At 45.9% G+C, this 24,333-nt stretch overlaps 1 protein-coding gene across 3 annotated transcripts in view; it reads right to left on the bottom strand.

The window, feature by feature from the left end:
• Positions 1 to 24,333, bottom strand: part of ATP8B1 (ATPase phospholipid transporting 8B1) — a 126,168-nt gene that overhangs the window by 25,281 nt on the left and 76,554 nt on the right. For all 3 annotated transcript variants that reach the window (XM_057313374.1, XM_026496384.4, XM_057313373.1), the window contains exons 3-15: positions 17,164 to 17,261; positions 15,730 to 15,843; positions 13,907 to 14,005; positions 13,748 to 13,809; positions 11,233 to 11,305; positions 11,055 to 11,125; positions 9,239 to 9,321; positions 8,966 to 9,124; positions 8,707 to 8,795; positions 6,591 to 6,781; positions 4,055 to 4,263; positions 2,013 to 2,056; positions 1,168 to 1,324 (exon numbers count right to left, since the gene is read on the bottom strand). In XM_057313374.1, coding sequence (XP_057169357.1) covers positions 1,168 to 1,324; positions 2,013 to 2,056; positions 4,055 to 4,263; positions 6,591 to 6,781; positions 8,707 to 8,795; positions 8,966 to 9,124; positions 9,239 to 9,321; positions 11,055 to 11,125; positions 11,233 to 11,305; positions 13,748 to 13,809; positions 13,907 to 14,005; positions 15,730 to 15,843; positions 17,164 to 17,261 — 1,449 coding nt within the window. The remainder of the gene's footprint in view (positions 1 to 1,167; positions 1,325 to 2,012; positions 2,057 to 4,054; positions 4,264 to 6,590; positions 6,782 to 8,706; positions 8,796 to 8,965; positions 9,125 to 9,238; positions 9,322 to 11,054; positions 11,126 to 11,232; positions 11,306 to 13,747; positions 13,810 to 13,906; positions 14,006 to 15,729; positions 15,844 to 17,163; positions 17,262 to 24,333) is intronic.

The raw sequence follows: 24,333 nt of genomic DNA, 5'->3' as shown, positions 1-24,333 counted from the left end.
GCCATCCTCGGAATGGGTGTCTTTGGAATCTGCTGAAACATAGCGCACAGAGCTTGTACACATTCAGTTTTTCTGCATATTCCTTCCCCAGAGAGTTCATACTTGCCACACGTGATGTCGCAAGGTCAGAAAACAGAAAGGCCCTTTCCTGTGCTGCCCTGATTTGAGTGAAGGCTGGACAGGCGGACCGTGCTTCATTGCAGAAATGCCAGAAGGGTTCCTTTTGCTCTTTCTGTAATGCACAGGTGTATTTATATAACGTACTGGAATGCCCATATGTGAAAAACTGGCTAGCTTTCACTGACACGGGACCAACTTGCTACAACCGAGCTGGAACAGCGGCATTTAAGAATCCTGCAAAGGCGGGGGGGGGGGGGGGGGAGGGGTGCCTGGGTGGCTCAGTCCGTTCAGCATCTGCCTTAAGCTCAGGTTTTGATCCTGGGGTCCTGGCGTTGAGCCCCACACTGGCTCCCTGCCCAGGGGGGAGTCTGCTTCTCCCTCTGCCCCTCTCCCTGCTTGTGTGTGTTCGCTCTCTCTCTGCACTCTTTCTCTCAAATAGATAAATAAAATCTTTATTAAAAAAAAAAAAAAGAATTCTGCAAAGGAGCCTACAAGTCAGCTTTGCAGGCTCCCAAGCAAATACACATTAATTATGCTCCTTCCAATGAAAAAGGCACCTTAAGTGAGCTTGGACTCTGGTGGGTATTATTTCCAACCCCAAACACATCTGAATCTAGAAAATCAATTCTCTCTGAAATTATTTTGTAGTAAAGATTGTCCAAGTTCAAAGTTCCCTTACGATCCAGATAAGCCTTGACTCTTCACTCTCAATAAATGTTAAGTAATAACAGGGTGGGCAGATTGTGATTCTTCTAGTAAAATGCACGAGTCAATCATTTCTCTTAACGATAAGATTTCACTTGCAAAGTGATAAACACACTTGGAGCCATAACTGTGAAGAAGATGGACGTTTTCAGAGACCGAGAGCTGGTTTCATACTTTAACTCCTCATAGGCCATCAGGGTAGGGGCTCACGAATGTTCGCGCCCTGAGTAAGAGACAGACTTGTCATGCCTACCACTTTATACGCGCTTGAGCGCCAAGCGTGAGTTACCTGTAAACGGAAACACTGCTCCCCCGTGTCCGAGATGCCAGAGAAACACTCACCGTCCATCCGATCCACCATGACCGTGTGGCAAACCGCAAGCAGGAAGAAAAACTGTCGAACTTCCGACTCTTTCCCTGACTGGATTTGCTCAGTAAGGTAATGGTCATAAAACGCAAGCGTCCCGTCGGCAAACGTATTCCAGCTGAAATCAACTTGCTGAAGGAAGGGGAGAGAGGAAACAAACACGTGATTCTGAAAATGTCCACATTTTCACAAATGACAGAAGGGGCTTCACGAATGATAGAAGCTTGTCTTTGAAGCCAAGTCTTTATGGAAAAGTTCTCTTGGGATTTTAACACATTCTTAAGTGGTCAGGAGGCTCACACCTGTCTTAAAGCAAAAAGACCTCCTGTTGTGGGTTGAACGGTGTCCCCCAAAAAAGATATGTGGAAATCCTCACCCCTGGTAGCTGGGAAGATGACCTTATTTGGAAATAAGATCTTTGCAGATGTAACCGAGTTAAGATGAGGTCCTTCTGGATGAGGGTGGGCACTAATCCAATCACTGGTGTCTTTATAAGAGGAGGGAAGTCTGGACCGAGAGACACAGACACCCAGGGAGTGCGCCACGGGACGATGAAAGCAGACATTTAAGTGTTGGGTCTATAAGCCAAGGAACAGCAAGGACTGCAGGCCATCACAGACGCTAGGAGGAGGCAAGGAAGGATTCTTCCCTAGAACCTCAGAGGGAGCGTGGCCCTGCTGGCAGCTTGATTCCAGACTTCTGGCCTCCAGAGCTGAGAGAATGATTTTCTGTGGTTTTAAACCATCCAATCTGTGGTACTTTCTTACAGCCATCGTGGGCAACTAATACACACCCCCAAACCCCTCCTTAAATGACTCACCTCTATCTTGCTATGGCTGTTTTGAGAAGCATCCCGATGGTCTCCTGAGAAACAAACAGGACAAAAGAAATTGAGCCTCCGTCGGTGCGCAGAGGTCCCTCCCCACCTTGCTCCGGTTCTATGGGTCTCGGCCTATGGCTGGACAGCCTTCAAGTTTTAGAACGATTTTCACACTTTTCAAGAGTTGTGAAAACAAAACAAAACCTAACGAAGAAGAGAATCTGATGCAAACAATATATGGCCTGCCAAGGCTCAAATGCTTTGTCTGGCTCTTTACAGCAGAAGTTTGCTGACCCCCGGTTTGGAGGTTCAAATACTAGTGCCTCTGTCCTTCTGCACCACATCCTCCTCTGGGGCCAGACTCCTGTCCCTCGAAGTGCTTACTTACCCCCCAGCTGGAAAGGGACTGCCACCACGCACAGGAGAACCACTCCCTTAACCCCCCAGTGGCCCACAGCCTTCCTCACGGCCCCCGAGTCTGAGATGCCCCTAACGTGAAAACACACTCACAGTATAGTTTTCTACAAGGAAAAAGCACACAGCGTTCTTATAGCTCTTTTAAAAAATTGTATTAAGTGGGTGCCTGGTTAGCTCAGTCAGTTAAGCATCTGACTTTTTTTTTTTTTTTAGATTTATTTATTTATTTGAGAGAGAGTAAGCCTGCACGCACAAGCGGGGGGGGGGGGGGAGGGGCGGGAAGAGGGAGAGAGAGTCCTCAAGCAAACGCCCTGCTGAGCACGGAGCCTGACATGGGGCTCGATCCCACGACCCTGAGATCATGACCTGAGCTGAAATCAAGAGTGGGACACTTAACCGACTGAGCCACCCAGGCACCCCACATCCAACTCTTGTTTTGGCTCAGCTCGCAATCTTGGGGTGATGGGATTGAGCCCCACATCGAGTTCTGTGCTCAGCATGGAGTCTACTTATCCTTCTCCCTCTGCTTCTTCCCTCGCTCATGCTCTTTCAAATAAATCTCTAAAAACAAAATAAAATAATTGAAAATTGTTATTAACTCTTTATTTAAAAGTTAGAGCATTCTAACTGAATACAGTATTAGCCTTAATAGTTTTATAAATATACAGCATGTTTCAGAATATTAGAATGGAAATCAACTTTTTCAAAATAATTATGGGGAAATACATATAAAATTCACCACTTTAACTGTATTTTTTAAAGATTTTATTTATTTATCTGACAGAGAGAGCACAAGCAGGGGGAGCTGCAGAGGGACAGGGAAAAGCAGGCTCCCCACCGAGCAGAGAGCCTGACACGGGGCTCGATCCCAGGACCCTGAGATCATGACCTGAGCCGAAGGCAGACGCTTCACCGACTGAGCCACCCAGGCTCAGTCCCACCTTACCCATTTTTAAGTGTATAGTTCGGTGACATTAAATAGAGTCCCACCGCTGTGCAGAACCACACTGCCCGCTCCAGAGCCCGTTCATCTGGTAGAGCTGAAACTCACTGCCGCCCCCCCAGCCCCTGGCAACCGCCCACTCCACTTCCTGTCTGTGTAAAGCTGACTGCTTTAGGGCCTCCGACTACGTGTCCTGCTGTGACTGGCTTATTTCACTGAGCACAGTGTCCTCCAGGTTCATCCTCGCTGTAGCATGTGCCGGAACGTTTCCTTTTCAAGACCGAGTAATACTCCGGTGTATGTGTAGACCACATTTTATCCACGGACCCACTGCCGGACACTCGCGTTGCTTGCACACTTTAGCTACTGTGAGTAACACTGGCATGAACGTACTTGCACACATCTCTCTCCCACTCCCTTTTGGTTCTTGTGGGTTTACACCAAGAAGTGCAATTGTTGGATCACACGGTAACTTCATGTTTACTTTTTTGAGGCATGTGTGCCCATTTCTGACCGCTGACCTCTCTCCCCCACATTGGTGTTCCCAAGGCCACCAGGGAAGCCACCTCAGAACTCAGCCCAGAATGGCCACCAGGGCTGGGCACGGCGATGGCACCAACAATTCCGGGAAGGCAGGCCCTGGTCACACAGGCCCGGGGACCGGGTAATGGCTTCCACTCACCATATATTTGCCCGTTGATGCAGCACTTCTTAAAGGTCATGATGTTCTGTGTGAGTGTCCCCGTCTTGTCAGAGAAAACGTAATGGATCTGGCCGAGCTGCTCGTTGAGCGTGGTGGTTCTCGCCTTCGCGGGCGTGTCCTTCTCAGGGTAGTACATCTGCAGGTCCCAGTTTATGAAGTAACTCTGCCCAAGGCGGATCACTTCCACGCTAGGGAGACAAGGCGAACCGTTACCGTGGACGGCGCTCTCGGATCCGAGAGGCAGGTGGCAGGCTTGATCTCACTTGTGTGCACAGGAATGAGCTGCTCGTCTGCAAAAGGCCAAGCCATGCGGGGTCCGTGTGCCCAGCCCCCCGGCTCTCCTGACCAGACACATCTTTCTCCAGCTTCAGGGTCAATGCTCCTTGTTTGGTGTGACTTCCCACTCAGCCCGAGTATGTCTGGCCACAGCAGCCCCTGCTCGGCACACGGCCCCGTGGGATTGGGGACATGGTGACGATGTGGCAATCCCTACTCTCTCTTCTCTCATTCCCATGGCACCCGGGGACAACTGGAGCGGTCACCTTCACCTTTGCCCCCAGTTGGAGGAGAGGGTCCACTAGGTTACCGACACTGTGTGCTCGCAAGGAGGCCCTAGCACTTTTGGCAAGTAACTCTTACATTGTGATTTGACACTGTGAAAAAGCATAGTTTTTTTTTTTTTTTCTAAATTCTTATAGGATTAAAGAATGTCCCAAATAAGATATTCTAAAAGAATCATCTCAATTTTAAAACTCTTAAGGGATTAAAGATATCCCAGTTATAAGGAAGCTGTTTACATCTTCCGCCAATGTTAAGTGGCAAAAGACGTCTTTATAATAAATTAAAGAGATGGGAAAAGAACCCCTTCTGTCACCCTACAAATATTTCCTGAGTGCCTACAATGTACAGATACCATTCTAGGGACAGGGGGCCACATCCGCAAACAACACAGACAAAATCCCTGCCCTCGAGGAGGAGACCTCCTAACGGGGACAAACACATAAACCTGTAAATGTGTCCTGCGGTGAAAATCCCCTGCAGAACATTAAAGCAGGGTAAGGGAAGATGGGGATCAACAGGGAACGGAAGTGACATTTAAGACGGAGTGTGTCAGGAAAGGCCAGCGTGACAAGGTGATGTTCGAACAGAGGCCTGAAGGAAATGAAAGAGCCACCACGTAGACAAGAGGGAAGAACATTCCAGGCAACCAGAGCAGGTGCAAAGGCCCTGTGGCAGGTACTGGCACCACACTGAGGGCCTGGAGTTGAGTAAGCCTAAGGAGGGGGAGGAGGTACAAGAGGTGATGAGGGGGCGGGGTGGGAGAGCACCAGACCACGCCGGGCCTTGTGGGGCATAGCGTGGCCTCAGTAGTGAGTTCATCCTGAAACAAATGGAGAGCTACCATAGGGTAGAAAACAAAGCAGAATGACCTGATCCAACTTACGCTCTAGAAGGACCTTCATTTCCAAGAGAAATAAGGAAATCATAATAATCACATGACATGACTTTTTAAAACCGAAAACACACAGCTTATTTTACAAGATACAGTTTTAAACAAAATAATCTGTTTAATGCTCCCTCAACAAAGGTAAAACTCATCTCAGTTTTTTGTTGATGTTTTTTTCTTAGTGACTGCAAACACATGGCTCCCCAGGGCTCTACTTCATAGTGAAAGAACAGCAGTAACTACATGTAATAAAATTACAAATAAAACAAATGCACATATAATACAATTAAAATAAAACAAGTGCTTCTGATTACAGAAGTGCATGTCACCCTGTAGGTCTCTGGACTGTTGCTTAATCGGAACTCAGAGGAGAATCTGGCTGCTGAGTATACGCTAAGACACAGCGCCCCTTCCGGTAGTCGAAAATCCAACCGATGAGTGACAGCAAACTTTGATATTAAAGAAGGAAAAGAGTGAACCAGGAAGGAATCTCACCAAGCAAGGCGATCACCACTTGTCAGAGATAGGACCCTGACTCCTCTATCGTGGTTGAGATTGAGGTGAGAAACAGAACATTCTGAGAAGCTGACCGAGAGCAGGGAGAGGGGCATTCCCATTGGAAAGTAGTGGCCAGGAAGCATGTTACAAGCGACAGATGTGTCAGGAGGTAATAAGGAAGACCGAGCTAAGGAATTAAGAAGGCTCCTGAAAAACCACCAAGTTTTCCCATGACATTCAAAATCTCCACCTTCTCCCAAGGCCCTTTCTGAAGTTTGAGCTCTGAAGTCCACTGAGAAGGAATCCTACCAAGTGAGTGACTTCTGAACTCTGGTAGTCTCATCTGCAAAGTGGTCAAGATACAAGGCGCTGTGCCTGGCACAGAGCAGACTCTCCAGTGTTAATTTCCTTTCCCTCTATTACCCCCAATCCTGAGATGAACGTTATTTTCTTACTTGCCCCTTATGGCTTCAAAGGCCAACAATGACTGATAGAAATAAAGGTGCCACATTGGGAAAAGGTACTACCTTCTTCCCTTAAAGCAGAAAGCCAAAGAGAGGACAGCCTTACCTGACATAGAGAGAGATGGGTACCATTGTATTTAGAATAATGATGTAGCCCCAGAAATTTAGGAATCCACGGTAGGAGGGCGTATAGTCTTCTCCATCATAGAGGTACCAAGAGTAATTGCCGACTTGGGCCTCCCAGTAAGCATGGCCAATGGCAAGACCCGCAGAAACCAGGATGAGAACAACAAAGATCTAGAAGACACAAAACATTTAAGTGTATTTGGAAGACGGATTGCCAGCTCCCAGAAAGTCAGAGATGCTAATTAATCTTACTCAATACTTTGCATGTTAATGATAATTTAACAGTCTGTAAAAACACCACACTTAAAGGAAAAACAGCACCATCAGGATGCTTTGAAAGCCTATCTAAGTTCTATGATGGACTGATCTATCCTACATAACACATATAGGCACACACAGAGTTCCCAAAACTCTGGTCCGAAAGAGGAAGTGGTGTCTTATATTCAAATCCTTAAATATCCTTCTATTACAGGGCATTCAATCCATGACTTTTAGTTTGAATAGTATCATACTGTTTGGGGAAGTTACCTTTACATGAAATAATTTCAAACAATGCTGACTTGGAACGGTTCTAGAAAATATTTGATGGAAATAAGTTTTTATAAGGGATGTTAAGGGAATTTTACCCAGATTTGGGTAATTATTCCTGAAGCTTTAATTTTAAGATCACTTAAGAAATGACACAGTCAGTATATCCCGTTAGGGAAATTATGAGGATACATTTAGGGGATGAACACAAAAGTCCAGTGTCCTCCGGGTATTTGGGTATTTGTGGGTAGGAACACAATTTCCAAGGACAGATTTAAATTTCTGGACACAGATTCCAGAAGTGCTAGATCTCAAAACCACGTGGCTCAGAAGAGACGAACTCATTGTGAGTCCTTTGGCCGTAACCAGGACAATGACATGGAAAATACATGTGAAAAGTTCAAATAAAGTTTTCATGAAATGTGGGACCAGAGAAAAAAGAATTATTTCTTCTATTTCTATTTTTACACTTTAAATATGTATATGTAAAGTATTCTAAGTCTCAGAAATCCCTAAAAGTTCATGTATTTAAATTAAACTAAATACTTGGGGAAAAAATGGATTCTCATTGGGAAATTAGAGGACTGCCTAATATTTGAGGCCAGGCCTGATGATGCTATCCTTAAAAGACCTGCTTGCAAGGGTGGCCTTTGGCTGGCATCTGGGAACATAGATTTTGGAAGGGATTCTTCTTCCTTATTCCCTGATAAGAATGGCTCTTTGTTTGTGTAAAACAATATGGTATATGCCGACCACCGGCATTCCTTCAAAGAATCCGGAATTTTGGTATGTGCCTGGTAGATGGTGCCTGTGTGACCAGATCCCAATAAAACCCCAGACACGGAGTCTCCAATGAGCTTCCTTGGTATAGACAACATTTCACATGGGCTGTCACAAATTGTTGCTCAAGGAATTGTGACTTGCCATGTGACCCTACTGGGAGAGGACTCTTGGAAACTGGCACCTGGCTTCCTCTAGGCTCTGCCTCATGGGCCTTTTGCCTTTGTTGATCTTGCTTTGTAGTAAGTTACAGTAAGTCATAGCTATGGGGGCAAACAGATGCTCTAGTCTATGGGTCCTTCTCGTGAATCTCACCAAACCGGGGTGTGGTCTTGAGGACCCCTAAACACACCTTCTATTTAGCCTTGCCTTTTATGTAGACTTATACAGTATATGTCAGGGGAAAAGGTTGCTTTTAAGAGAACTACCCCTTGGGGAAACTAACAGCAGTAAAATCAACCCTACGTTGACTCTAGGAGTATGCAGTCCCCCGAACTTATCTTGGGCTGCCTGGTTTTCCAACTGGTCACTCCAGTTAACAAAATACTCAAGCACTCAGAGGCTCCTACAACTGTAATTTTCATTCCCAAAAGGATTCTCCTATTAGAGGTATGGCATTTTTGAGAAAAAGTAAGAGTCCTCTCTTTCCCAACCAGCCTTGGAACACCTCGTGTGTTCTTCTACTTGGCTTCAGAGGAAAGATTTCTCTGCATAAGAAAAGCATAGAACAAAATTACAGCAAAAGACAGCGGTCTAACCTCTCATCTACTGAAATAGAAAATAAGTACCGTATAAACCATGTAGTTCATCAAGTAATCAATTTTCGTTCTTTTAAATCTGGTTTTCCCGCTATTCTTCATTATTTTAGTGTCAGCACCTAAAAGTGGAAAATTCAATATGGTCAATAGTTGGGAAAACCAATTCGCGGTCATGTCAATAAAATTACTCTTCCTTTGGTTTCGACAGAGAATGAACAGAAGAGCAATCCCCTCCTTTAAATTTTAAAGGCACATAGCAGATCAATTTCCCAAGAAACTCTGGAATTACCTGCAAAAATGACCATTCCGTGGCAGAAATCCGTGTTCCTGATTACACAGCCACGTAACAAAACTTTATCTGCATCCAGAGGAAAACTTGTGTTTCTCCAAATCAGAGTTCCTGTAAACTTATCTAGTCGATTATTGGGTTCTTCACATTCAATAAAACCTTTAGAAAAATATGATTCACGTAAGTACTCACATGCGAAAGATTTTCTGGTTTTAATTAATTGGGACTGAGTTGAACAACTAAAATTTAAAACTAAGTCATGTTTGCACAAACCGTCAAACGTTGTCAGCGAATTTTCTCTTTGGAGATATTGGTGTGTGATTTCAAGTGCCATCTTGAACTTTAGATTGGTTTCTCTAAAGGGAGAGGGGAAAAAAAGAATTTGATGACTAAAATTTGGAGCCTGAAAAGGAATATAAGAAAAAAAACTGTATGAAGTAGCATTAGGTGTACCTGGAAGCACAAGCTAGATCGTTAGCTTTTCCGATTTTCAAACTCTGTTTGCCTCGCAACTTCGGGTTTAGTGAGGTTATTTCCTGAACTACAGAAACATTTCTGACTTGGGAAATGGGGGTCCCCTTCGCGATCTGTTTTTGTGGGCCAGTGGTCGGGACAGAGGCATCTACAAGCTTCCTGTCCTCCCCCTTATAACTTAGCTTTTGCCACCAGCCTAGATTATCAGACTGCTATTTAAACACTTAGCTCCGAGGGGAGCCTGGGGGGTTCAGGGAGCTGAGCGTCAGACTCTTGATCCCAGCTGGGGTCGTGATCTCGGGGTGTTCGGATCGAGCCCTGCATTGGGCTCCGGGCTCAGGGCAGAGTCTGTTTGAGATTCCCTCTGTCCTCTGACCCTTCCCCCTCCCCGACTCAAAAAACTTAACTCCTAATATTTAATTGCACCAAGATGAATCTACAAGACAGTATTTGTTACAGGAAGTGTTTAGACTTTGTCAACCTATTATTTTCCAGACTGAATAACTGGATCCTGTATCTTTGAAAGATAATTCTACCCAGGAAAGGAGGTGGAAGCCTTACCCTCCAATATTGGGCATTTCCCGCCCACAGAGCAAGGACGGCGCATGCTCTGGAAAAAGGAGAGTCAGGCTGGGCATTTGGGCGCCGGACGGCAGTGCTGCCCTTACGGGATGGACATCTTTTTGTGGGCTCCATGAACGCTGACTCTGGGGTTCCCCTATACTCGGACGCTGACCTGTGGCCCCCAACCTTCCCGTTCTGTTTGTCCTGACAGGAGTGGGAAGATTCGCTACCTTGGGAAAGCTTTAGAGGCCTCACTCATGGGAATAACGGCTGTTTTACAGGTGAGATTGATCAACGGACTCCTCGACGGAGCAAGGGCAGACCTAGTTCCACGGAGATGACTTCAGCTCTCCACAGAAGTTCTGCATCTCCAGGGCGTGAGGTAAGGCGTTCACATCCGAGGGGGAAGGCAGACACTAGCCCGGACAGCCAGCACCGGGGAGCAGCGCCCCAGCCCTGCCACTCACTGTGTGACCCCGGGGGGGCTACCTCACCTCCTGGCGCCTCGCTTGCCGCGTGGGTCATGTCGAGGGGACACCCATACCCATACTTGTCTCACAGGGCTGCTGAGAAGATTAAATGAACGAACACCTAACGCCAATACAGCGTCGGAGACACTCAATGCATTCCAAACTGGCCAAGAGCAGAACGTGCTTCTCTTTCAGGTGGTAGCATCGTTGTAACCAGAGCCAACAAAGGGAAAATTCAAAATTGCCTATTGACACATACTTTAAAAATCTGGTTTTTAGTGAAATAGATTACACTGCTAGTCATTTGTATGTGTCTGGACACTGCCCAGCGGTTTATAAAGGGCTCAGGCATCGATCCTTTTACCTTCCCTCAAAGTGGGGTGGGGAGGGGCAAGTTGGAGAGCCCCACTTTACAGATGGAACTGGAAAAAAGAGAGGTTGGTCTGCTAGGGACATGGTTGGACAGCTAGCAAGTGCTGGAGGTGGGGCCAGATCTCGGGCTCTTTTTCCTGATGCAATTTTCAGTGGAATGCGTGTGCCCTCCAAGGTCAGCCGTACAGGCCTGGCGAAGACCCGCTTACCCGTCGAGCTCAGCTGTTTCGACATAGCAGAGGCTGTTGGGCTCAGAGCTGGACAGCAGCAGGATGTCAGCCTGTTCAAAACAAAACACACCCATCACACAGAGGTCCCCAAGGCCAAACTGAGCTCCAGAGCCGCTGGCAGGGTAAGAGATGTGGGATGCGGGGCTTCTTCACTTACTGGAATAAAATCATTTTTTTTCAGACGAATGACATCTCCAACTTGAATCTCTTTCCACTTGGCAACTTTGAATCTAAATATTAAAAATAATGATAGTTTATTGGCTTTTTAAAAGGCACTGGCAAAAGATTCGGAATTATTCTTTCTAGAAGCCAACGATTCTGGGGAAAACGTGAATAGCACAGAGAAAAGGTTTCCTAAAAGTTCAGCTATTGAATGATGAAACCGCATTAAGAGGTCATGGGAATCACAGTCTCCTCTCAAGGAACCAGTGGAGACGCGTTCTTTCCTGGAATGTCACGTAATGAAGGCTCGAGGGGGCTACTTAAAGGTGTGGCAAGGAGAGATACCTGGCACCTCCTTTGTTTTTGCTCATGTCCTCTGCTCCTACCTCTCCTGTTCTCTCTCCTCTGGGTTAACCACCACCTGCTCACGACGCAGGTCCCAGGTGGTCCCGTGGCCAGAGTGCATTCTGGCTCCCACACCAGCCACCTGGAATCCTGCTGGAACTTTAGAGCGTGTCTCCTCCCTATTGTGTTAAGTTACCTTTCTAAGGAGCGTGTCGCACTTTCCTAAGTCTAATAAGGACATTGATAACATGCAAAATAAGAAGAGGACTATTTTCTGTCTCAAATTTCATAGGAAACACCCATTTAAATGTCTAACAAATGAACATCTTAAAAAGTTTTAAAACACAGTAGTCTAGTTTTAAAGATTTTCAGATATAGAAAAGATATCCCTAATAGATACAGTGAATCTATCACGACTAATAATTTTTTTGGAGGCAGAAATCCAATTACCATGTGTGTCCTCCCATTAATTCATGGATAAAAGAGACCTGGAGTTGAAAATACATTTTTTTTTTGTTTTTTTCAATTTAAAATACATTTTAACTATGCCTATACACGAGTTTCACCAATTTTATTAGAATTTAATACACAATTCTTCATTTTAGGATTAAACAAAAAACTTGGCTCATCTTTCAAAAAATGAAATGGTAGTTAGTTTACACATCAGTATCTGTGAAACTGTAAATTACGATTTGCATATGAGTATCAAATTATAAACGAACAAGTTAAGAACCTTCTTGCCACAGCTCTTTGGGGGTATTAGAGGCAATTCTGTTGGACCCTTCCACTGTGCCATCTGGTTTCCCCTTGGGAGGTCCCATTGCCCTCCCCACAAGGCCCGAGTGCCCACACGGACTTGACCCTACTCCAGGGGGAGCTGGGGCCACAGATGTGCACCCTGACCCCCAAATCCAAGGCCACTCGGAGCTACTCTTTACCAGTGGGGTTACCCAGGCTCTGGGCTGTTGCCAGGGTAGTGCAGGCTGGCTGTGAATCTTACCACTCTCCACGACAGTGACTCTTAAGTGATTTGAAAGGTAACCTTCAGAACAGACTCCATTTATTTGGCAAGGAGAAAAAGCCATCCAAACAGACTGACATAGTTTATATGCAAATTAGACACGGTGGAACTGTGCCTATAAATCGCCTTATTTTTCTCAGGGTCGACACATAAAAAGTCTTTGAAATGGGCCTTCACACTATTTTTTTCTTTCTTTTTCAGTGAAGTATAACGGATATATAACATCCGACAGTTTCAGGTGTACGTCAGTGATCTGGCATTTTCTTAGCCACTATTTTTAGCACCTGCCTTTGTGATTCTACCTCCAGGCGCCTGCTCAAAAAACAACTCATTACTGGTCCGTGAGTTGGCACGCTGGCCACAGTTGACAATGTTTATTTAACATTTATGGAGCACTTTCGGTGTGCTGGAGGCTCTGATGGACACAAAAAAGAAAAAGAAAAAAGAAAAGAAAAAAACCAACCAAATACCATCAGGACAGTCTCCTTCAGAAACTTACAGTTCAGGACAGAAGATGAGACACCTACACCAATAATTCTAACACAAGTCAGGCCAATAAGAGGAAAGCAAAATGCTCTCAAAGCACAGTGAAGGGAAAAATCACTTGAGCTGGAGAATCAGGGAAGATGTCAAGATGTTTGGGCGGAATCCTGAACACACAAGTTTGGGAACAGCAAAGATGGGAGCTCCAGGCTGAAGGAGCCATATAAGCACAACAGTGCTGGGGCGCCTGGTGGCTCAGTCGGTGAAGCGTCTGCCTTCAGGTCAGGTCATGATCCCAAGGTCCTGGGATTGAGCCCCGCGTGGGGCTCCCTGCTCAGCGGGGAGTCTGCTTCTCCCTCTGCCCCTTCCCTGACCCTCCCCCTGCTCATTCTCTCTCTCTCAAATAAATAATAAATAAAAACTTTAAAAAAATAAACCTAACAGTGCTGATACCGTAGGGCCCAAAGGGCAACCACCCATAACCCAACTTGGCTCTAGCCTCCGGGTCATGAGCAGGGGACCGAGTCTTACTAAAATAGCAGAGACCCTCACAATGAAAAGGCCACTGTGCTGACAACCTTGTAAGTTCGGAAGGGTTGTCTCCAAGTATGTTTCTAGACACAGTTATCCACTAAGGAACAAATTGAGGAAGACACTGTACCTGCCATCCTTAATGACTTCACACGTCCTGTTATTGATTTCATTATCCATTTTATGACGAGCCTTTGGAAGAGAGAAGGAGAAAGGTTATCTTAATCATCTCAGAACAGAAGGTACTGACGCACTGCAGCGAGCAGAAAGTTGCCCGAGCAATCCTTACCACGTCGTCCACCAGGTCTTTGATGGCCGTGATGCCCAGCACCACGAGCAAGGGAACCAGGGTGGTATACCAGGCCAGGGTCGAGATCTCAGGGATTGCCTGAAAGAAATACAAGGTAGACATGTGTGCCCAGGAAGGCACAGCTTCTGCAGGTTGCTGTGAATTCCAACCTCTGCCATCACCCAAGTCTGTACCCTGCAGAGCCCGCAGGAAAGGAAAGGCATCCAAGCCTCCAGCCACCCTTCTTCCTGCCGCCCTCTCTAGCTTCTGGCCTCCTGGAACAGACCCGGGAGGACATGCATACACGGGCTCTCCACTCTGGCTGCTCAGCCAGTGGTCGCCGAGGGTCTCAGGGCAGAGGCCAGCACGGCAGTAGGTGGTGGCTGCCTCGGAAATCTCATGACTGCACTGGGCATCCTTGGGGGCCATCGCTAGAAAGAGGCTGGCCTCCCAGGAGGCCTTGTCCCCTTCAAGTGAGAATAAAAGATTGGGAGGCAAGTTTAGTAAAGATCTCTTGTAATCGGATCATCAGGCCATATAATGTAGAGGTTAAAGTGACAGGCTTTGCAGTGAAGTTCCCGGATCCAAATCCGGTCCCGCTTTCTCACTTAGGGCTTTAGGATTTTGAGCAAGTTCCCTGAACCCCCCCCCCCCCCCCAGCTCTCCGTTGCTCTGCAAACTGAGGTTATGATAGCCCTCGCCTCACACAGTACAAGCATTCAGTAAAGTAACAATGAAAGCAAACGGCCGTCTCAGGCTACAACTATTACTCTAATTTACATTGCTCTATCTTAAGAGACGATGATTGGGGGTTGGTTGGAAGAGAGGAAGATCATTTGCCACATTATTATCCATGTGTGTAACTCCTCTTTTCCTTGCTAGCGGGAAGGCAGGCAGGGAAGAAGAGCTCGCTGATGACATAGCATCGAATTTTAGTGTTTGCCTCTCCATGGGCCTGTTTCAAAGCCCCCCCCCCCATAACAGGACCATTCTGTACTGTCAGGCCAGTAGAATTCATATTCCACTACGTCTGCTGGGTAGCCGTTTCTCCCTCGTGCTTCCTCGCCACTCCCTGCACCCTCCACCCCCACCTGGACACACACAAGCTCCCATTTTCATGAAGCCCCCTGCGTGAATCCTGGCGGATGGGACTGTTTTCCAAACCCAATACAGGATGTAAAGAATCTGATAAAAGCAAGTGGCTGTGCTGTCCTTTGTAGCCTCACACCAGGGGCTAAAGGTCGATACTCTGGTTGATACCCCACACTGGAGGGTGTAGGGTTCCTTTGATGATAACAACAGTTTCTAGACAGGTAAAATGGACACTCTGCAGATAAATGAATCCAGTGCCACAACGGAGAGAAAGACTCAGGAAAAGAACAGGCCTTCTGTCCACATGAAACCGCTTCACAAAAATAATTTGAGAATTATGACCCAAATATTAATACAAATAAGTAATATTCTTGAGGAAATCAAGCATCTAAAGAAAAAACAAAGAACAAGCACACACAAAAATAGAATTTTAAGGTACAAATAATTTTACAAAGTGAGGGTTTTAATTGTATTTACTTCAGGGAAACCAGTTTTAACACTGACATCAGGATGAAATAGAATTTTTAAAAAATACAGAATTAAAGTATCTCCATTTGCTTCCGTTCCCTGTTCACTGAACACTGTCGCCCTGGTTCTGTATGAGGCACTATTCCCTTCCGTGCAGAACCCTGATGTTAATATAACAACTTTCAAGATTATACGTGTCCAAAACCTCAATGTCACTGAGTCATCACAATTCAAAACAGATTTAAGATATCAAAGGGCCTTACCTGTAAGATAAGAAGGATCAGGAAATAGAAATTGGCTGCTCTCTTAAACTGTTCAAACAAATTCATCGGTAGAAAGGAAAACGCATTATACTTGTATGTTTTAATTGCATTATTCTGTTGGGGGGGGAAAAAAGAAAGAAAGTCACTCTACATAAGGTCACGTATTTATCCCAGCGTAGACACACCTGCAAAAATCCCTAAAGCCTGACGGCCTACAGTGACATAGGGACATAAACCAGATAGACACTGAGATTTCCTTTATGCCTTTAATTCTAACCAGGCCTCCTTGACTCCTTGGAGGCTCAGGCCAGAGACAGTAACGAGGAGACATTTCCCCTCAAAGGATCTCCGTGACAAATCTGGCAGTGACCAAGTGGTCGCTGCTGGCAGGTTCCCTGATTCCTCAGAGCCTCTTAGAAAACGGGGCAAAGGGAGACGTCAGCACGGGCCACAAAGCTGGAGAAGGAACACTCTTTTACTGAAGGAAGGATGAAGGCTAGTGTGTAGGCTAAAAGACACTGTTGTGTGTTGAACTGTGTGCCCCAAAACATATGCTCAAATCCTAATCCCAGGACCCATGACTGTCATCTTATTTGGGAATGGGGTCTTTGCAGATGGGATCAAGTTACAGCAATGTCGCACTGGCTTAAGGTGGGCTCTGATCCAATGACTGCTGTCCTTAGAAGACAAGGACAACTGGACACAGACATAGAGACACACAGGGACAAGGCCATGTGAAGACGGAGCCAGAGATTGGAGGGATGTGTCTACAAGCCAAGGAATGCCAAGGATTGTCAGCCACCTCTAGAAGCTGGGGGAGAAGCTTGGAACAGACCCCGTTCTGGAACAGGCGCTCCAGAAGGAACCAGCCTTGTCGACACCTTGACTTTGGACTTCTGGCTGCCTAAACTGTAAGAGAAAGGATTTCTGTTGCCTTAAACCAGCCCATTTGTGTCCCTGTTACAGCTGTCCCAGCCAACTGAAAGTTACATCACAACACGTAAGCACACACTTGACAGGTGTTATCATATTTTAAAGGTAATAAGGATTTTTGAGGTGAAAATATCTTCAAAGTCTCCATCACAGGCAGAGAAGGGGAAGAGAAGTTATCAAGATTCCTTTCAAATTCTTACTACTTTCAAACACAAGGGCTTCTCTGACATTATTATAAATTCTTACATAGAACGTTAAGAGAGCTCTGTGCACACACAAGGAAAATTTCAATCTACCTAAGTTTATTTTGGTCTGTGTCAAGCCACTCTTACTCACCTTTATGAAACTGGATGTAATGAATAAACGTGATATTCTGTAGAACGGGCAATGATTATCAACGGCCCGGGCCAGGGAGATGATGGGGAAGGCAGGTAAGCACAACAGCTACTGGAAAAAACTGGCTCTTCGTAAAGAGGATTTAGAAAGTCCAAATCAACTTACCGCATACTTGCTCTCCTTAATACAAAAGAACCTTGTGTTCATAAAGTGAGGTTGTTCATGGAAGCTTCGATCATTTGCTTTCACTTGCCACGTACAATCTTTTAAAAAGAAAGAAAAAAGTCCATCAAGCAGAAAATCAGCATACGGTTATGGGCTGAATTGCCTTCCCAGGTTCAGATATTAGAGGTCCGAACTCCCACTCTGTGCCTCGGAATGTAGCCTTTTTCGGAAATCGGGCTAGTGCAGATGTAATCAAGTGAAAGTGAGGTCATTAGAGTCGCCCACTCCCCAACCCAATAGGGCTGATGGCCTAAAACAAAGTAAATTTGCACACAGATATGCACAGTGGGGACGATGAGGTGAAGTCAGAGGGAAAACCCGGCCTCCTACAAGCCAAGGGGTGAGGCCTGGAACAGACCCTTCCTGTCCTTGGCCTTTGTAGAAACCCAACCCTGCCCACACCTTGATTGCAGACTTCCAGGCTCCAGCTCTGTGGGGTTATCAAGTTTCTCCTGTTGAGGCCGCCCGGTTTGTGACCCTTTGTTACGGCAGCCTAGCGAGCTAGTGGACGTGTTGCAATCTGACCCACTGTCCACAGAACATTGGAGTTCTAGAAGAGTAATCCTCGTTAAACAGGACCCAACCAAAATCCCAGAGCCCCGGAAGGTCACAGCGAAATTAAGCCAAATTATTATTTTCAAACTCATGTACTTGGTTTGTAAAGTTTAGAACCCATTACACATTTAGTGAATGGATAAATCAAAGAAAAAGGCCACCACCGACTAACGCAACACTCTCGAGGCCTGATCACAGATGATCACTGCTTCACCTCACGTGCTTAACGTCACATCCACCGTACTGAGCAGCCTCAGTCCATTCAATCGGCTCGTCCGAGTTCCAAGGAACCTGAGGACGTCCACGGCATCTCTACTGCTGGGCGGGGGAGGGGGGGCAGGGAGGGACATTTCTCAGCAACAGGTGTCTCGTGAAACCCTTCTCCCTAGCCGCCATACCCCCTGACCCCAACCACCCAGCACTAACGCTTTCTACCCTGATTCTCCTTGGAGATAGCTTTCTCCGCGCTTACTGGAAGATGCTGTCTATGGGTTTAGAAGAACTAGTCCTAACTCCTGTGAGATCACGTCTTCCTCATTCCCACCCTAACCACAACCCCATTCCTAACATCTGTGCTTATCATCCCCGTATTTTTCTGTATCGGTTCATCAAGTACCCCCCCAAATAAGTTGTTCGGGCCAGTTTCGAGCTGTATCACTTGGATTCTTCCGTGAACTGCTTTTCCTCCCTCAACACTGTGACCTTCCTCTCTATCAGTGTGGGTAACTGCTCTTCCTTGCCAGTGGTTAATAGTATCTTTTTTTTTTATTAAAGATTTTATTTATTTATTCGACAGAGATAGAGACAGCCAGCGAGACAGGGAACACAAGCAGGGGGAGTGGGAGAGGAAGAAGCAGGCTCATAGCGGAGGAGCCTGATGTGGGGTTCGATCCCTTAACCCTGGGATCACGCCCTGAGCCAAAGGCAGACACTTAACCGCTGTGCCACCCAGGCGCCCCCAATAGTATCATTCTTTTTGTCATCTCTAGTGAGTCCACAGCTGGCTGAGGACTCGCTGGAGGTAGATTTTTGAGTTGACCTGTCACCCCCCATCTTATAAGCAATTGTCCCCCATCCTGTGGTGATAGGAATTCCTCTTACTGAGTGTTTGGTCCTCCCTTCCTTCCTTCCGAGCTTCGGCGCTGGGCTTGGAGACTCCCTGGCTTCCGACCTACCCACACACGTAGCCCTCACTCTGCAAAACTGAAACGAGGGTCTCACCACTGCAGGGTTAGCTGCTCTGGCAACAGACTGGCGGGTAGTCTCCGGGCCTGCAATCAGCACACCGGGCAGCTCTCTGGGGGCACACCACCCCCCACCCGCCCCCGCCATGCTGAAAGTACTCGTGGAGGATATGCTTGCAGACCTTCCCAATGAATAGTCAAGGTAAAGCTCGCAAGGTGAGATCTAATTCCTCTCCGGCTCAAGTCCTTTCTAACTCAGTGGATCCCCCATTGACGGAGCCCAGCACCTAATGGAAATTTCGGCTAAAGGGACTTTTCCAACACAGAGATGGCGCACCTGGCAGTCAGGCTACATCTACAGAGGAACAATATTTCCACCCACCTGGTTTGCTTTACCCATCTCCTGACTTCTTCTGTCCCAGGACGTGAAGCTCCATAGCTAACATTGCTCAGTGCTTACTACGTATAAGGCATCATGACGAGGAGTCTGGTTTCTCCATGCATCTCCTGTATGGACTGGCCCTGCTTTTGTGACCCGTGCTCCAAACCACCCTGAGAAGTCTGCCCACGAGTCGAGGTGGGAGGGTTGCTTACGAGCATAGGGTTAACCTTTCCACCCAGAAAGGTGGAAGTCAAGTATCAGGCCGCGCTTGGTTTCCTAACAGGAAGGGATCAGCATGCCGCTGCTATGAAATCTCAAGACAAGGATGTCATCGATGAGGAAGGGAAGTTGAGGAAGCACCTCTTTGGCTTCAGGTCCTCCACTGACTTGGGTCTGGACGTGCGCACTGGATGAACTTGCTCTGTGGGACATACATGAGTGGGTCAACCCAGTTTGGATGCACCCCTCCCTCCCTGGCTAAGTGCCAAGGGAGGGAAATTAACAACTAAAGGGACTCAACTATTTTTGGAGATGGGAATATATTAAAGAACATTTATAGGTAAAGAATTCTAAAATTATCGGATTTTTTTTTTTTTTAAGATTTTATTTATTTACTTGACAGAGAGCAGGAGCAAGCACAAGCGGTGGGGGGGGGCGCTGAGGGAGAAGCAGGCTCGCCACTGAGCATGGAGCCAGACACGGGGCTTGATCCCAGGACCCCGGGATCATGACCTGAGCTGAAGGCAGATGCTTAACCGACTGAGCCACCCAGGCCCCTAAAAGTACTGATCTTATACAATTATCCAAATAAAGACATACTTTTGAAAATACTGTTTCATTTTTTGAAATGATTCATTTTCTAGACTTTTCCCTTAATAGAAAGTACAGATAACATTGCAAAAGGGACAAGTGTGGACTACCGAAGAATGCAAATAATTAACCTCGTTACTTTTTTAAAAACCACAATACCATTACTAAAAATTCCTCTTGCATCATTTTGGCTGCCATGCATTGGGTAATCATACTGATTGTGCCATTACAAATGGAACTGCACCCAGCCTCTCTCTAGCAGAAGTGCAATTTTATCAAATGAGAAAATTAAAATGGAACTGCAAAACAACTCATAAGCACTGTTACAATGTGTGCTGTTCCACAATCGGAGTATAATGTATGCAATCAGAACACTTCTTCCCCACTCAATAGGAGATCTAAATAAAAGCAGGTAAAAAAAAAAAAGTATTTTATAGGGTAATCTTGAATCCATTCCATGTTACGATAACTTGAAAATGTACGTGCTTTTAATGGTTTACGTTAGCTTGCAGATGGCTTGCAACACACCTCCTGCTACCAGTGTCCCAGAACTTCATCGGGCTGCTGTTCCTAAACCCCAGGAAGGCTGAGAAGGAAAAGAGACTGGATTCTTCAAGAAGCAAGAAAAGGTCAAGGGGAAGGGATAAAAATCAATCTCAGAAAAACTCAAGAGGAAAGAATAAGCTGCCCAGTTAATGAGCTAGATTCATTGCCCCTACCCCCTCGTGGCTCTTTTTTGTTTGTTTTCATTTTTAATTTAAATTCAACTTAGTTGGGACGCCTGGGTGGCTCAGTCGGTTAAGTGTCTGCCTTCGGCTCAGGTCATGATCCTGGGGTCCTGGGATCAAGCAGGGAGTCTGCTTCTCACTCTGCCCCTCCCCCTGCTCGTGCGCTCATACATTCTCTCTCATATAAATGAACAAAATCTTAAAAATAAATAAATTCAATTTAGTTAACATATAACGTATTATTAGTTTCAGGGGTAGAATGCAGTGATTTATCAGTTGTATATAACACCCAGTACTCATTCCATCACGTGCCCTCCTTAAAGCCCATCACCCTGTTAGACCATCCCCCCATTCACCTCCCCTCCAGTAACCCTCAGTTTGCTTGAAATTTCCCTCATAACTAAGTCCCCCAGCCAGTGGCTCCTCTGTCTGTCCCACACTATGCCTCATCCCCACCCCATTTTGATGTGGATACTTCTGACAGAAAGGGTGACATCAGTCACCTCAAACGGGCAGTGAAGGGTCTACCAGAAATGCCTTTGGTCTCTTAATTTTACGCTGTGATAACACCTTAGGGAGACTGGAGAAAGTAACCAGTATGTCTTTATCTGCAACATGCTGACCTTAACCACAGAATTTTCTAGTTAAGTTTAGAAATCTGATTGCAGTCAAATAATCAGTAACCCTACTTCCAACAAGGTCCCTTGTTTGGTATAATTCCGATAAGTCGAGGGCAGACAAATTGATGTCTTCTCCTGGTTCTCCTCTGAGTGTCGTGCTAATTGCTTGAGGAATATTTCAAGTGGAGACCATAAGAAAAGTGAAAACAGTGTTCTGTGGTTAAATACATTTGCAAAGACAGCATATCGTACTGCATCCCTCTTTTGGAATTCAGTGGACCCACTGGTATGTCAAAGGCTCAGAGAAGAAATTTATTTAATTGTATTCAATTCAATCTTTTCAAAATTAATGTGACCATGGGCACATTTTTTAAAAAATCACAGAACACCTACTAATATGGTTTGAGAAATGCCGCGCCAAAGCGTATGTCTTTAGGAAGGGCAGCAAAATAGCACTTGGAAATATTTGTCCTTTTGATCAAACATTTACGAATTACTCACTTGGAACAGAAAACTTTACTAGACATTTGGACCACAAGGCTACCTTACAGAAAAAGAAGATAGCTTGCTCCCATTTTCTAGACTGAAAATACTAAGAGAAGAATTAATAAATTTTCCAGCAAAAAATGCACATATGTCCCTTTGGTTAAAAGGTATGAAGATAGCAGCTAACAATGTAAAACCATCAATGCATGTGTCCAGATATGCATGCAACATCAGCCAGCTATGGCTCAAAGTCGTCCCCAAATTCGGTAACTGAGCGTCCAGTACATCTAAACATTGCCAAACGCTGTTCAGAGTACTCCCACCATCACCTAGACCTTTGACGGCTGCCATACAGAAAGTAAGTTCCCCTGGCCCCTCGTCCTTACTGCTGCTTCTGAATTCTTGCTTATAGACATGCCAACAACCAAACAGCTACGGATTGGTACGAACTACAACAAAGCAGCAGAATAAAAAGATCTAAAGTTTAATGTCAAAAAGGAAAACCAACAACCCACAGAAGAGAGAAATGGGTAAAGGACATGAATAGACATTTCATACGAAGGGAAATTCAAATGATTCTTAAATATGTGAAAAGATACTCGAGTTCATAAAAAAAAAAAAAGAAGTGCGGTTCTTTGGGGTGGTACCAATTTTTAGCCTACAGTGGCAAAATATTGGCGAAGAGGAAAGAATCTGACGACACACTGGGTTGAAAAGACAGCGGAGGGCCAGGCCCCCTTAAGTGGTCTCTGTGAACAGCAACTGGGCTACATCTATCAGATTTTAACACACACTCACATGCACTGGCTGATGGAGCAATCCCACTTCTAGGAATTTCCCCCCCATGTATATATTCATGCACAGGAGAGATGACACGTCTCAGCACTATTCAATGCAGCCCTGTTTATCAGGAAGATTAGAAACAACCCAAATGCCACCATGAGCAGCTAGTTAACATCCACATGACAAAAGTCTATGCAGTCTGCATGAAAGAATAAGGCAGCTGGGGCGCCTGGGTGGCTCTGTTGGTTAAGCGTCTGATTTCAGCTCAAGTCATCTCGGTTAGGGCCCTGGGATGGAGCCCTGTATTGGGTTCCCCGCTCAGTGGGGAGTCTACCTGTCTCTCTCCCTCTGCCCCTCCCCCCCGCTCATGCTCTCTGTTGCTCTCAATAAATAAAATCTTAATTACACTAAGGGACAAAAGCAGGGGTCTCTACTATACCGTGCTTTCAGCGATGGGACACACGGAATTAATGAACAGAGACGCACGCATATACATGTACTGGCACAGGTGTGTTTATGTATCTGTAGATAAACAGGGGCATGGGTAAGTATTCTTTGCATGTACAAGTGTGTGTATATCTCTGGAAGAACAGCTGAGAAACTGACATCAGTTTCTTTCTGCGAAAGGAAACCGCATGGCTGAAGGACAGAGGAGACAAGGAAGGAGACCTCATCTTCACTGTTCCCTCCTATAATTAGATCTATATGCATGTATTACCTTTTAAAACAATATGCTTACAATTCAATTCCTTCCCTCTATACATTTACATATAAAGCCAATATGTAAGTTGCTTAATTTTCTTATGGTCATTATACCATTGTAGTTACTATTTTAAAAAATATTTTTCTAAAGGCAGTGGGACGGTGGGTGGGAATAAACCAAGAGTGAACAATACAGGAAAAGATGGAAGCCTATGGGGTCCCGGGTTCCAACGTCCAGCCATCAGACGGGAGCGGCACGGTCACATCGTGGCTCACCCTGGTCACACTCACAGCAGTGAGCAGGATGTATCTGAAGGGAACAAATCTGGAGGCAGAAGACCACTGCGGTCACTGAAGGGAGAGTGGATGTGAGTCTCGGCCAGAGCCAAGGGACTGGAAATGGAGAAGCCAGATTCAAGAACCGCAGGACAGGGGCGCCTGGGTGGCACAGCGGTTAAGCGTCTGCCTTCGGCTCAGGGCGTGATCCCGGCGTTGTGGGATCGAGCCCCACGTCAGGCTCCTCTGCTATGAGCCTGCTTCTTCCTCTCCCACTCCCCCTGCTTGTGTTCCCTCTCTCGCTGGCTGTCTCTATCTCTGTCAAATAAATAAATAAAATCCTTAAAAAAAAAAAATTTATAAAAAAATAAAAAAATAAAAAAAAATAAAAAAAAAAAAAGAACCGCAGGACAATGGTCTGAATGCGGGCAAGGGAGAATGAGAAATCAAAATGAAGCCAAAATGAGAAAACGGTGACCCCGGGATGCCAGCTGGGGTAACCAGGTGGACAGAGGTGCCGCGGACGAGCTAGAGGACACAGAGGTGCGAGTCTAGTCGGCGAACGGAAGACACCCATAGGACGT

Source organism: Ursus arctos, unplaced genomic scaffold (assembly GCF_023065955.2).
Source record: "Ursus arctos isolate Adak ecotype North America unplaced genomic scaffold, UrsArc2.0 scaffold_17, whole genome shotgun sequence".
NCBI lineage: Eukaryota > Metazoa > Chordata > Mammalia > Carnivora > Ursidae > Ursus > Ursus arctos.
Note: the sequence above shows the minus strand (reverse complement) of the source record. Positions and strands in the feature narration are given on the sequence as shown.